This window comes from Crocodylus siamensis, chromosome 7 (assembly GCF_052110815.1).
Source record: "Crocodylus siamensis isolate JL-2025a chromosome 7, ASM5211081v1, whole genome shotgun sequence".
NCBI lineage: Eukaryota > Metazoa > Chordata > Crocodylia > Crocodylidae > Crocodylus > Crocodylus siamensis.
The window spans coordinates 88236330-88250815 of record NC_143401.1 but is presented as its reverse complement, the minus strand read 5'-3'; the positions used below and the strand labels follow the sequence as shown (position 1 = coordinate 88250815).

Genomic DNA, 14486 nt, shown 5'->3' with positions numbered 1-14486 from the left:
ATAGCAGTAACAAAATACCCATTTGATATTTTGTAGTTTCAGTGTTCTTTCAGAGTTACGTATATAAATAAATGCTGCCTGTCTCTAATTTTTGTGATGTTGTAAATTTTTTTTATTAGGGTTGGTCGTGAAAATGTCCTTTCCTACACAGATCCATTCAGTTAAGATTCACTGTGTAGCCTTCCCTCCTTTTTTAGGTTCCTGTATCATGATAGCTTGACAGAGTTCAGTTCCATGGAGCATCGTGGTAGAAATATGCACTGGGTCTATGCCTCAGTTCGTTCCTTTGTGTTGGCCAAATGGTGCAAAAGCAGTGGAAACCATATGTGAGTCCTCAGCTTGGGGGCAGCCACAATAAAAGCTGGTTGAAAAGTTTTTGACGAAACAAAGATTTGTCAGCAAATCCCTGTTAGTTGAGTCCAAAATATTCTTCTCAAAATATCTTAAGCTTGATGATTTTCCACCAAATCCAAGATGGGATTCTAGGGCTACTCCAAAACTGAGGTCCTGACAGGTCCTAAAAGTGGCCCTTGCCCCATGACAGTCTGGCTGGCAGGTCTGTCCCTAAGCCTGGGGCCGGAGAGCCTCATTCAGATGCTTAATTAAATTAACGTCTTCAGTTCTTTATCAGAATGCTCATTTCACTAGGCAGTTGTAGTGTCCAGGGAGCTTCTTGTTTATATGACATTTAGGAACCAAAAGCGAATTTTGCTCTGGGCCAAAGAGATATTGAAAAACATTTCCAAGAAACTAGAGGTTTTCCTTTTTCAGCTATCTGAGTCTCTAGCATTACTTATTCAGGTGTTTTATGGTATTCCTCCTAGGTCTTGTTACACATTAAGGCAGCTCCTGGAGCTCTTAATTCCTGGATTGTCCACACATTAACACCTGAAACGAGTTTTAAGCACCTTTTGAGTGGCTTAAAGTTATGCCAGTCCAGGGCGGGTTTCTCTCTGATCTGTATTACCCAGCTCATGTTTCATTGATATGTGGCTACTCCATACAGATGAGCTGCCCAAGTTGCAGTCCTCCAGCTCCCCAGGATGCAGTGTCCTCACCCCCATTCTCCTGTTCTCTGTGGACAAACTGTCTACCTCCCGAACCCTATTGCCCAGGGGTCCGCTCTGGCACCAAGCCAACTCCCCCTCCCACCCCCAGGGTGTGATTTTCCCACTTCTAGAAGTGCACCCCCACACAGACAGTCTGCAGAGCACACGCTAGCTTGTAGGGCTGTGTGAAACTTTGGTCCCTGATTTGATTTGGCAGAGATTCCGCCCAATTCAGTGGCCAAATCTCCAAATCTGAATTGAATCAGGAGACCCTTTAATCTCTCCCAATCTAATCGGAACCCTCCAAAATAATTCAGAGAGATCTGGCGATTCGGACATAGAAACAGCTTTAAATGTTTTTTCTACATGTCTCTAGGTAGTAGGAGCTTGTGAAAGTGCATGGAGTGTCCCTCAGAAGTGCAGGGGGCTCTCCAGAGTGCTCAACATCAGACCTGGAAGTGGACCAGAAGCACTTCTGGGTCCACCAGGGAGCCCCTCCCCCCTGCACCCTCCTGGCTCAGCAGCTGGTGCCTTCTGGGTCGGGGGGGGGGGCACCTGGGGTCCCCCTGCAGCTGATCGCCAAGCCTGGGAGGTCTGAGGGGGGGAGGGCTGCGTGCTCCCCAGCAGACCTGGAAGTGGTCTGGAAGTACTTTCAGTCCACTTCCAGGTTTGCCGCCGAGCACACGGAGGGCCCCCCCATACTCCTGTGGGGCACTTCATGCACCCCAGCATTGCAGTGTTCACAAGCCATACCTGGTACCTCGAGGTGTATAGAAAAAACATTTAAAGCTGTATCTATGTCCGAATCGCTGATTTTCTGAATCGGTGTTGAATCTTCAGATTCCAATTTGGCCAAAACAAATCGGGGACAGTGATCTGAATCAACGAATTGAATCACTGTCCCTGATTTGGGCCAAATCCGAATTGAATAGGGCCTGTTTTGCACACCCCTAATAGCTATCTAGATCGCAGGGCAGGGATAGGCCCAGGAATAGAGTCTGGAGGGGTCAAGGGAACAAGGTGGGGCACCGGATTGGATCCCCATGAGTTAAGGCTTCCTTCCTGGGGCAGAGCAGCATCTCCTCAGAAAGTACCTTCCCTCACCACTCCTACATCCCAGTCACCCAAGCAAGTACAACCAGCCTCTACATGCTCCAATCCCAAATCCAAATGAATTTAAGCCCGAGACCTTCTTTAATTTACTTTCTCTATATTACTTTTTAATTTTTTTTACTTTACCTTTTAGTATCTGACTTCTTTCTTTATCTCACTGTCTATCCCCCATCCCCATTTCCTTTCCACCTCCTATTTCATTACCCACCCTCATCCCATTAACTCTCTGCCTCCCACCTTCATGTTCCTGCCCCTAACCCATCTCTTATGCATCCTAACCTAGAGCAGGGATAGAAGCCTGTCCTGGCTCACCAGTCCTGTAGTGGCAACTCACAGTTGTAGTTCGTAGTTGAGCCCCTGCTCACCAGCCCTCTAGTGGTAAATCACAGCTGTGCAGGTTAGGAACAATCAAAGATTTCTAGCCTTAAGGTGTGACTGCTGTAAACTCAAGTTAGTGCTAACACTGATCAACATCTGAGCAGCTCAAAGTGCAACATGTAGCAAGGCCCTTAACCATCAAACCAATTATCGCATCAGAGGAAGAAATTAAGTTGGACTGACATGATTTGTTCAGGCAATGTCCCTCAGCCTGCAGATATTTATAAGTGTACTGTTTGGTAATTTGCACCAATAACTTTGCAGGTATTAATGTCAGGTGGACCTGTCTCTGGGTCCTCCTTTTTCCCCATTTTAGAGATGAGCATTATGTTAGTGCTGCATAAGTCCCTAAGTCTTACCTCAGGCTAATTATCATCACATTATTACCAACGACTCTGAGATTTCTTCAGCTCTTTTAGCCCTCTGGGTTGATGTCACTCTGTTGACTTTAACTTCATTTAAATTTGTCAAAAGTTCTCTAAAATGTTCTTTGTTCTGCTCTTGAGCTCTTTACCTCCTTTGCTTGTATGAATGTCACCAACCGCCAGGTTACAATTATGGTGGCTTTTTATGAAGACTAAAGCAAAATAGACATTGAACAGCTTTGTGTTTTGCATCCCCCATTAACAGCTTTTGTTGATCAGTGAACTCATAGCTTCCATTATCAGCCTTTTCCATCTGACGTATTTGCAGAACCCCTTGTAGGGGACTTAATTTTTTGGCAGTAGTATCTGATTTTTCACTTTTGCTTTTCTGATTTTGTCTCTCTTCCTTTACATACTTCCTTACTGACCTGCCTTTGCTCTTGTTGCCTGTGTATGGCTCTCCTTTTAGATAGGTCTTTGTGTAAACAGAACTGCTTCTGATTTTTCCTCTGCAGTGAGAATAGGGTTATACTGAGCTTCCAATCTTATGTCCCTTAGGAGCTATCCTGCCTCTTGGATCTTTTGTCTTTAAATTTGTTTTTTTATGGGACACCATTAATTGAACATATGGTGAGGGGGCCCTGGAATCTGGGCCCTTGCAGTTAACATGGGCTCCCAGGCATGGGGGCACCCTATGTATTCCCATGGCTGAGAGTCTGCAGCTGACCCAGGCTCCCAGCCATAGGGATGCCCAAGACTTCTCTATAGCTGGGAGTCCTCAGCTGATGTGGGTTCCCAGCTGTGGGGGTGTTCCAGGAATCCATGGTGCACCCCTGTGGCTCAGCGCCCTGTCAGCTGAGGAGCTTTCTGCTTGCTAGTGCAGGGGGAGCCTGAGATCATGATGGGAATAAGGCATGATGGGATCTGATGTGCAGTCCCATGATCATACCTCCTGCCAAGTGTGATTGTGTGGATCATGCACCAGAATCCATCGAACCTTTACCTGCACATCTAGAGGGGCCTTTATAGTCTACAGGGTAATGTTGCTGGGTTTGTGCCCCATGAGTGCCAAGGTGATTGCTGAGAATAATCAATTCTGTCTTTAACTTTATCAATTGGACGTTGTCCCCCACTGCCATGGCTGGGGGGAAGTCAAGGGTATGTTTCTTAATTATGGAGGGACTTGTATTCCTCGAAGTTAGGCTGCTCTTTATTTTATCCAAGCAAAAAATACCATTTTTCTCCAATGCTGAGTTACAAAAACTACTTTCTGTAGGTGTGTCATTTAAATTGTTGTAATGAGAGCCCCAGTGTTTGAAAGTGTTGCATAATTCAGCTTCTACAAGAAGATGTCATCTAGTAGTTCTCAATCATCACAGTAGGAGACATGTAGATATACTGAAGAATTTTTAATGCAGATGGACTTTAACTACACAGAAAATATTCTTTTACTTTTGTTTCTTCTAGTCCTTTCTCACTGTCACTTCATTTAAGATAGCCAAACAATGAAAAAGACAGAGCTGAAGGCTATCATTCACAGCTTTTAAATGTCTGGCAACAATGCATGTTAATATTGAACCTGAGTATTGATTATAGGCCTTTCTTGCTTTACATAATAACTATTTAAAATAAAAGCTTGTTCAAAAAGTGTATAATTTTACAGTAGAGTTTCTGAGTCTGTATAAAACAAAATCAGCCTGGAAATTTTTTTTTCATGGTCTGCCATCACATTTTGTTTTTCTGTTTTTAAGTTTTTCATATGATTTCAGTGATTTGATTTTGTTATATGTAGACACTTTTTAGGCGTGTCTCATTTTTACAGTACTTAGTAATACGTTAGATATTTCATGCCTTGTTCTACTCTCACCCCTGCAATTGTACCAGGTTTGTTCAGACATTCACTCTCAAAAGTTCATGCAGTCTAAAATTTAGCTAAAATTTTCTTTTCATATTAACAATTGACTTAGCTTCTTTGCCTGTTAGTCATAAGCAGTTCTTACATTGATAGCCTTTTTGTCGTCAAAGATGCAGGCAGCTGGTAAAAGAGTGTTCCTTTAGAGGTATAGCACTCTTAGGCTAGAGACGGAAATTACACGAACTGGTATAAGTGATTGGAAACCAGGTCAAACTGGTAACACAACAGAAGTTCAGTGTATGTAAAGCACTTTCAAAATGGCTGAAACCAGTTTAAAATAAACATGGATGGATACAGTATCAGACTTAACTGATTTAGGTGTAATCGGTTTATTGAACTTTTGTCCCAGATCCTCTCCCAAGTCAAGTTAATTCACAGTCCCCCAGCATCCCAGGATACTTTGCATCTCCCCTGCAAATGCCCCCTTACAGGGTGAGTGGGCTAGCCCTAGCCAGCTGAGTAGGGAGGCATGTTCTACCACCCCCTGGCTTCTGGGAAGCATGTGACTGCATTTCCAGAATCAAAAGTGAATGCCTGTTCACTTGCTTATTGGTTCAGTCTATTCAGCTTAGACTAACCCGTGAAGATTGAATCGATTCAGCCTTGGGCTTTTTGACTGTCTATACTTGGCCTTAAAGATTGTAGCAACAGAATATTACAGAATATACAATAAAGTAAAATGTTCAATAGCAGTAAATTAAACTTCTTATATTCCAGATTGTTGCTCAAGGTACTATATGAAGTGAGTAACTGTTTAGATGGCTTTCACAATCTTTTTTTTTTTCCTTAGAAAGCTTCTATTAAACTTGTGGAAAACTTTGTTTCAGTTGCATCTGACAAGAAAGGCAGGGATGAAGATAAGGGAATAAAACAAGTTGATTCCTGCAGTGTAGATGCTACTCTATGTCTTGTTTTCAAGTATAGTCATTTGCTTTCCACATAGCCTTTTTATTCCGTGGGTTGAATGGCTTTTATTTTACATGCCAGCTGATAACAGCGCATCCCATATTAACCTCTCATTTCAAAAATGTAAGGCACTTGGAAGTGTGGGAATAGGTTAATGATTTTTCTTTTCGTTTTTATTTGAGCATTCCTTAGTTCAACAGTGAATTGCTTTTTTTTACACATTACCTTGAATATTTTGTCATAAAGACTGTTTATTTCACTATTGGAGTAATTTGTTGTAGCATACATTAGTAGTACCCAAACAGGTGAAAAAAATCCACATGTTGTTTCCTTTTGAGTTGCACATTACTAGTTTTTTTTGGTTATTCCTGAATTAGAAATATTGTACAGGACCCAGAGAATGGTTTAAGGCAGCGGTGCCAAACATACAGCCTGCAGACTGGATCTGGGCTACTGGAGTATCATAAAGCTACCAAAAAAGTATAGTCCTGGGCTAGATCTGGCCCCTGAAGGAACCCTTTGGTTTGGATCAAGCCAGGGGCATAGGGCATGTTTGATACCCCTGGTTTAAGGAAACAAAAACATTAATATGCAATGAAATATTCCAGACTTTGTTATTGCAGACACCAGATTTTCTCACATAAAACTTGTCGGGGAAAACCGAAGGATCGGGCCCCAAGGTCACGGTGGGCCGGGGTGGCAATTAGATACGGACAGGTGGGATTAGCGGCGTAGAGTCTGGAGTTAGGGACTCGGAGCGGATTGAGAAAGAACACGTGAATTTATTTGACTTACGCTTCAGGCGTAGGCAGAAAGGTCTTCAGTTACAGTTTTGAAACACAAACAAACAATTAACAACAAAGGGGTCTGTTGGCCCACGAGGTTCAGTCCGAAGACCTAGTCCCAGGGCTGGTCAACAGCTCATAAATGGCGATCACAAACAACAAAAACGAACTGTAACACGGTGATGATGAACCGCGTGACGCCAGTCCACAGCAATGGACAAATCGGGTGGTCGAGTACGAAAAGCCGAGGTCAGTAGCCAGAAGATGCAGCAGCGGAGACGTCAGTTGGAGGGATGAGCAGAGTCGTAGTTGGTGAAGAAAGCCGAGGTCAATGATCCAGAACCGGGTTAAACAAAGTCCAGAGGGTGATCCGAAATCGTAAGCCGTTAATCGGTTCAAAAGGTAAGTCAGGAGCCAGATGATCGTAGTCAAAACCGCAATACAATGAGCAATACGAAGAACTAAGCCACCGAGCCAAAGGAGGAGATCAATAGGCCCTGAAGCCTGACTCAGAGAACAGTCCCTGCAGCAGCAGCCTCTGTTTCTAGTCCGCGCGATCTCCCCTCAAACACCAACACACCACACACACTACTACCCCGAGGGAGGGGCTCACAGAACTTTTATATCAATTTGGTAGCCAATCAACGTGCTCTCCGCAGAGAAATTTCTAGTCCGATTACCTCATGTCAGGTTCTGACTGAGCATGCTCTCAGTCAGGAGCTGACACAATCTGAGCATGCGTCTGTGGGGAAAGTAGGTCAACAATGATTGACAGCTCCGCAGGTCACCCAGGGGGCAAGGACTGGGTGAGCCTTGGAAATTTCCACTCACAGCTTCAAACCACGCATGTCAGTTTAACCTCTTCTGTACTGGCAGCATACTCTCAAAAAATTTCCATGACAAAACTCACATGGGTGTGGGCAGAGTATGCCGTGGCAGCAACAGCTTGGCTGGGGCCAGCTGAATTCCCAGCAGATAAGGCTACTGTCCTCCCCCCTGACTTTGGAATGTGGCACCCCTGCCCTGCTCTTGGAACCCCTGTGCTTCCCCCCACCCCTGCTCTCAAAACCTGACCCCTAACTTCTTCTGGATCCCTCCCGTTCTTCTACAGTGTTATGCCCCTGTTGGGCTGTCCCAGAAGTCCCCTGGTGCTGTAGTGTTTCTTCTGTTTCCTTTACTTCATAGGTCTTGCTATGCTACATTTTTGCTTCCTAGAATATGTGATGCAACTGATCTTAAGGCTTACCTAATCTCTTCTCTTTATTTCGTGATAGAAAATTAGGGTTGGAAAGGATCTCAGGAGGTCATCTGGTCCAACCCCCTGCTCAAAGCAGGAGCATCACCAATTAGATCATCCCAGCCAAGGCTTTGTCTACCTGGGGCTTAAAAACCTCTAAAGATGAAGATTCCACAACCTCGCTGGGTAACCTGTTCCATCACTTTACCACCCTCCTAGTGAGAGGTTTTCTTAATATCTAACCTAAATGTCCTTTGCTGCAAACTGAGACCGTTGCTCCTTGTTCCATCATCTGCCATCCAGATGGCATCCAGCTCCGTCCTCTTTGCAGCCCCCTCTTTGCATTTGAAGGCTCCTATTAAATCCCCCCTCGGTCTGGTCTTCTCCAGACTAAATAAGCCCAGTTCCCTGAGCTTTTCCCAGAAGTCATTTTCCCTAACCATTTCTGTTGCCTGCTGCTGGGACTTTCCAATTTGTCCACATCTTTTCTACAAGGGGGTGGGGGTGGCATAAAACTGGACACAGTACTCCAGATGTGGCACTCCATTTTGGTCTGTGTTTGACTAGCTCTTGGTTTTCCCTGTCTTCAAACTTAGTTCTTACCCCCCAGACTTTTCCAGTGCCACCACATTATATTTGACTGCCTTCATATCTCATGCTTCCTGGAGTTGCTTCACGTGGAGGTTGGTGTTACAAACGCCACTATGACATCTGTTCCAGAAACTCTAGCACTGAGTTGTTATACTAGTCCATCCTTATTTAGCAGGACAACGTCAGTCATAATCTTGTCAGTGCTGCTTGAGATCAAACATTGAGAACATTTTTATGGCTGGTTTGGCATTTTATGGCACCTTAAATTGGGTTCACTCATTAATCACATGATAAATTTAATGTGTAAATGAGGTCAGAGACTGTAGAATTTTAAAAGCTGATTTTAAAATCCCTAAAGTCCCTGATCCATGGAGCATTCAATAAAAAAACCCAAACTGTTCATCATGTTTTAATTTTTTGGGTTACCCATCAAATTTTAAGAGATTTTTGGGAGAAACTTATTGAAATCCACTCTTAACCTTTCTGGATAACGTGAGCTACAAATCTAAATAATAATAATGAAAGTGCTAGAAAAATGTTGCCTAGAATCCTTTTAAGAAGAATGCTTACTCACCCAGTCAGTTAATCTTTTATTTGCTCACAAAAGTCCATTGATAATCTCAGTTTTCTTAGAAAAAAATATATAACATTTTTAATAAATTTAAATGTACATATTAGGAGGATGGATATATAAAGCCCACCCTATTTGAATCTTAGACCAATTGGCAAGGTAATAACACTGTTCTGCCATGTAAGTTTTCCTTGAAAACTTAATAGTTATGATGGAGTGTACTAATAGGTGGTCAGTGGAGGATGAATTTTGAAGGCCTTTTCCCCTTATGTTTACTTCAGTCCCAGATTTAGCTGTTCATTCACTTATTCAACATAACTGACCATAGTGCCTCATTAGTTGAAACTACCACTTATAAGATTTTTCCTTGCCATCAAAATACATTGCAGTCTGTGACCACTTGAAATGTGTATTCTGGTTTAAAAGGCTGGCGTGAAGGTGTTGCAAGGCATGTGTTAGACTACCCTCCTCCAGACTTCTTCTTACTCACCAGCAATCCAAAACCCTACTCACCCTCCCAATCCAGCAGCATGTCGATCCACATGCTGTGTGACCATCCTGAGGCCATTAGACTCAACTCTCTGAATTTCAGTGGGTTCTTAAAATAAACCATTACAACCAAACTATTTACATCCCCATCATGTTTTAGAGTGCTGTTTGGTGTCAAGACTGGAATGGCCAGCAGGAATGCCAAAGGCCTGGAAAAGTTGCAGGATTCGAGTCAGCAGTTTGGTGGCAGGAGTGCCATGTGCCTCTTTTACAAAAAAAAATTCTAGGCTATAGGCTGAAGAGAACAGCATCAAGCCATTTATCTCTGCCAACTTGAGCCATGATTTGGAGGATACCATGTAAGTAGTTTAGAAGAGGCCAAGAGCAAAGGGTGGAGAAGATGTTGGCAAAGCCTGATTTTCTCCCCCACCCCCGTGTTAACATGGATGAGATCAACATTGGTACAATGTTTTTTGCTCTTTTCTTCAGCATTAACATTTGACACACAACATGCTGAAAGCCAATTTAATGTTGAAATAAAATTATTATGTATTTTGAACATTTTCATGATTGTTATAATGTCAGTTTTCATACAGCTGTGAATGCGATTTTTAGATTTTTAAAAAAGTTTACTGAAGGTTTGTATGGGAGGGTGGAATGAAGGTAATCTACAAATAAGAAATTTTGTGACCATCTTTTACATAAATGCGTTTTTCCTTGTAATCTATTCCCACCTAAATTTGTAGTTGTTATTGTTGTTATTATTATTGTGATTACTATTGTTATTATTTATAATATTCACAAACATTTTAACAGAGCCTTGTAAAATGCTGTGTTTTGTATAAATGGAATGGTGTGTAGTGAAACCTTGAAATGTTAATTAGCAAATAATGGTTAATTATATGTAATAAATACTTTCATTAAACATATTTATGTTTATGATGTGGATTTGTGTCTAATATAAAGAAATTCACTTTACTTTCATAAACATGTGTACTGTGCTGACCTTCGTCTCATGTAGATGCACCCACTATGTCCTTGTACGGGACCCAAGAGAAGATGCAGCATTTGCAATGATAGCTCAATAAATATTTAAGAGGAACTTCCCTTACTTGCCTTTGAACAGCATTTTTTTAAATCTGCGTGGTTCTTACAGAATATGGGATTTACCTTCCGTATCCTTCAGTGGGCTCCTTCCTTGATCCCTTATTGATAGTGGAAGAACAGATAGCTGAACCCATCTCATTCCTCATATTTTTGGCTTTAGTGGTCATGAGGGCACCCAGGCACAGGTGTGATCCTAGTGCTATTGAAAAAATCTGGTTTTGTGCACATTAACTAGAGGAGGAGTTTGCATTAAAGTACAGGTTAAAGACTGTGATTCATCAAAGGTTGGTAACCATTTTAGCTCTGTACACATTTAAAAAAAAAAGAATAATTTAAAATGTTTAATATCGGAATAGAAAGCACTAATGATTGGGAAAAATACTTACACAAATGAAAGATCATCCTTTCAAATATGCATGTTCGATTTTAGTATCTTGAATGTCTTAAGCTCTTTTCATGTTTTTTGTCTCATTATTCTTTAATTAAAGTCTGAAAGCAAGTCTGATATTTAGCTGCTGTGGATAATTTAGTTAAGTGGAAAGATCTGAGATTTGTTTTCTTACACAGTCATATATGTTGTATCAACAATACAGGTTGGCTGTGATCTTCAATAACCCTTTACTGTTTTTTCTTAATCTTAATAGGAAGACATCTATATGTATGGAGGCAAAATTGAAACAAATAATGGGAATGTTACTGATGAGTTATGGATTTTCAACATACAGAGTCAAACATGGAGTACCAAAACTCCTGCAGTACTAGTGCATGGCCAGCAATATGCTGTGGAGGGTCATTCAGCGCATATAGTAGAGTTGGACAGCAGAGATGTTGTTATGATCATCATTTTTGGATACTCTGCAATATATGGTTACACTAGCATCATACAAGAGTACTACATTAGTAAGTTACTTTTAAATACTTTCTTTTTCCCCTGCTTTGAAACTTTTGTTTTTCTGATTTCTAATAAGAACAAATCTATTGTTTATAGACAGAGAAACTATTTGGCAAGCAAAAACCCTCTGGTTTAATTCTTGACCTAGAAACGTCCCCCCCCCTTAAAGAAAAAGTGTATACCCCTTTCTCTTTCTTGATGGAGTTTGCTTATTTTTCTATATTAGATTTATGATTAGGCTGTGTGGCTATGATCATAATCAAGTTTTGACTATTGAAAGTCAAGCCAGGAATTCTATTAAGAATTTTATATACCCTGGTTGTGGCACCATTATCTTTTCCCATTGGAGATATTCAAGGAAAGAAAAGGGTGCACAGGAGACGGTAGTCACCCTAAAAAGCTTGATATTTTTGAAGTTGCAAGTTATTAAGGTTATTGTATTGTTTCTCATTCATAATATCAACAGTTAAAAACTGTTATGGTTTGTATGCCTTACCATGTCAGTTTTAAACATTACACTGTTTCTACACTGAAAGAAAATTGGTCCCAACTTCTGTTGCATCTTCACTTAAAAATACCCCCCAAAACAGCCTTTGCTTTTGCCTCTGGATTATTTGGTAGTGTGATGATAAACAAACTTGTTCTCTCTGAAATAGAAACAAAGATGAGGCTTCAAAGAGATTTACTATTGCATTTTGCAGCCAGCACTTAGAAGATATTCTTTTACTGATTACTGTGCTATATGGCTATATCTACATTACGATTGATTTTTAAGAATATAGCTATTGACTAATATGTCCGTTCATTATTTATATAAAATAATTGAATTGAATAATCACTTCCTTCCTTTCCTGTGGTATTTTTCTGAACCATGAATAATTCTTAACAATACAGTATAAATAACATTTGTAGTTTTTAAGGACTTTTAACACCAGTCCTAGTTTGTAACTGTCTATTGGGGATTACATTAGGGCTGTGCGAAGCTTCAAAAGCTGATCCAATTTGGGGACAATCTCCCAATCAGAATCAAATCAGGAGACCAAGTAAAATCTCTGAAGCAATTCAAAGCAGCAGAGCCCACCTCCCCAAGTAGTGGGGGTGGGAGTGGGAGCTCTGCCCTGCAGCCACTTGCCTAGCTGAGGTGGGGGGGTGAGATGCGGGTGTGGCTTGCTCCAGACAGAAGGGGGCAAGTGGCAACAGGGCATAGCCCCCACTCCCAGCCCTGCCATGCCTGAATCCCACACCCCCTGTGCTGGCCCACAAGCGGTGGTAGGGCAGAGCCCACACTCCCAGTGCTGGATCGGGGGCTATGCCCTGCTGTCACCTGGAGTGAGCTATGCCTGCATTGTGCCCCCTCCACGCTGGCTGGGCAAGCAGCAGCAGGGGATAGCCCATGGCTGCCCCTGCTGGGGTGGAGGCAGGCACAGCCAGAGGAGCTGTGGGAGAAGCCCCCATGGCTGCCTTGTCTGGCTCTGTTCCCTGCCCAGCCCCAGCTTAAAAAAAACCCTGCACTTGCTGGCTGTAGCAGTGGCAATCAGGACCTCTGAGGCTTGTGGGAGAGCCCCCCCACGTAACAGGGCAGCGGAGTGCAGTGGGGATCGCCCCCCCTGCCTGGCACCTGTGCGGCAGCTGCCCCATGACGCAGGTGCAGCATGGCTTGGCAGGGCACTGCACTCTGTGTGGGAGCTGGGGCGGCTCCAACAGTCGGCTGAAGCTGGCCACCACTCAACCCAAGCGGTCCCAGCTTCCAGGCAGCGCTCAGCGCCCTGTCAAGCTGAGCTGCACCCATGCCATGGGGCAGCTGCTGTGTGGGTGTCAGGCAGGGGGTTGATCCCCACTGCTCTGCACTGCACAGGGGGCCTCTGCCATGAGTGCCCAAAGGTCCCAATTGCCGCTGCCAGAGCTGGTGAGTACGGAGCTTTTTTTTTTTTTTTTTCCCTTTTAAGTGCTGGAGGCTGGGTCTGGGCGGGGAAGCCATCAGGGTGGGGCTGGGCAGGTGTGGGGAATATCGGGGAGCAGGGGCTGGGTGGGGAGGCTCTGCCATGTGGCTCCAGAGACCTCACAGCTGCTGCTACTGCCAGTGAGCGTGCGTTTGTTTGATTCCCAGACTGCTGGGACTGCGCAGGGTGCAGGGTGCAATTGGGGAGTGGGAGCTGCGTGGAGGCGCTCTGCCATGAGCACCCAGAGGCCTGAATCACCACTGCTGCAGCTGGTGGGTGTGGGGCTTTTTTTATATGCTGGGACTAGGCTGGGGATGGGTGGGGGATGGGCCTGGGCAGGGCAGCCATGGGGGCTACTCCCACGGCTCCCCTCACCTGGGGAGAGGCAGGCACAGCTGGAAGAGCAGCCTGGCTGTGCCTACCTTTCCCCAGGCAATCTGAATCCTGAATCTCTCCAAATCGATGCTGAAACTTCAGAAGCTGATTCAGCCAAATCAATTCAGAACAGTGATCTAAATCTCCAAATCGAATCACTGTCATCCAAATCAGCCAAATCCTAATTGAATACTCCTCTATTCGCACAGGCCTAGATTACATCATATTTCATCTTTGAGCTTTCATTTTATTATATGTACCCATACAAGTACAAATCTGTAGGTCTATACATGTAGTCTTTGGGGTACTCTAAGTGAGTTGATGTGTCTACAGCTATGCAAATGGGCTTTACCCACTTAGGAGCCTTTTAGATAGCCCAAAGGATAGTTTGCAAGTGAGCTTCAGTGCCCGCAGTCTGAATCTGGCTTTGCCTCCTTGGAAGACCTTCAGCCATTTCTGATAACAAAAGAATAAACTAATCCTTTGTCCAAGCAGACAAATGGTAAAGCAAATCTTCAGCCTTTCTTCTGGTGGCAGGAGAGGGCCCTTTAGCTCTGGCCCTTCCTAGAGGAAAACTCTTCTGTGTTTAAGTCTGCTTTCTTCCTCTAACTAAAGCTCCCCTCCCCATCTTGGGCTTTAAACTGCCAGTAGTCCCTCACAGCTGGGCTTCTACCCTAGGGCTGGCTGCCTCTCTTAAAAGGCCAGACCACCCTGTTCCAGGCAGGGGTTTTACTTTATTTTATACTTTGCAAACTTGTAGTAGTTGTCAGGTT

The 14486-nt window shown here is 43.4% G+C and overlaps 1 protein-coding gene across 5 annotated transcripts in view; it reads left to right on the top strand.

The window, feature by feature from the left end:
• The window catches only part of ATRNL1 (attractin like 1), a 1104086-nt gene that overhangs the window by 153999 nt on the left and 935601 nt on the right, over positions 1-14486 (top strand). For all 5 annotated transcript variants that reach the window (XM_090056522.1, XM_090056523.1, XM_090056521.1 and 2 more), the window contains exon 8: positions 11151-11406. In XM_090056522.1, the coding sequence (XP_089912648.1) occupies positions 11151-11406 (256 nt within the window). The remainder of the gene's footprint in view (positions 1-11150; positions 11407-14486) is intronic.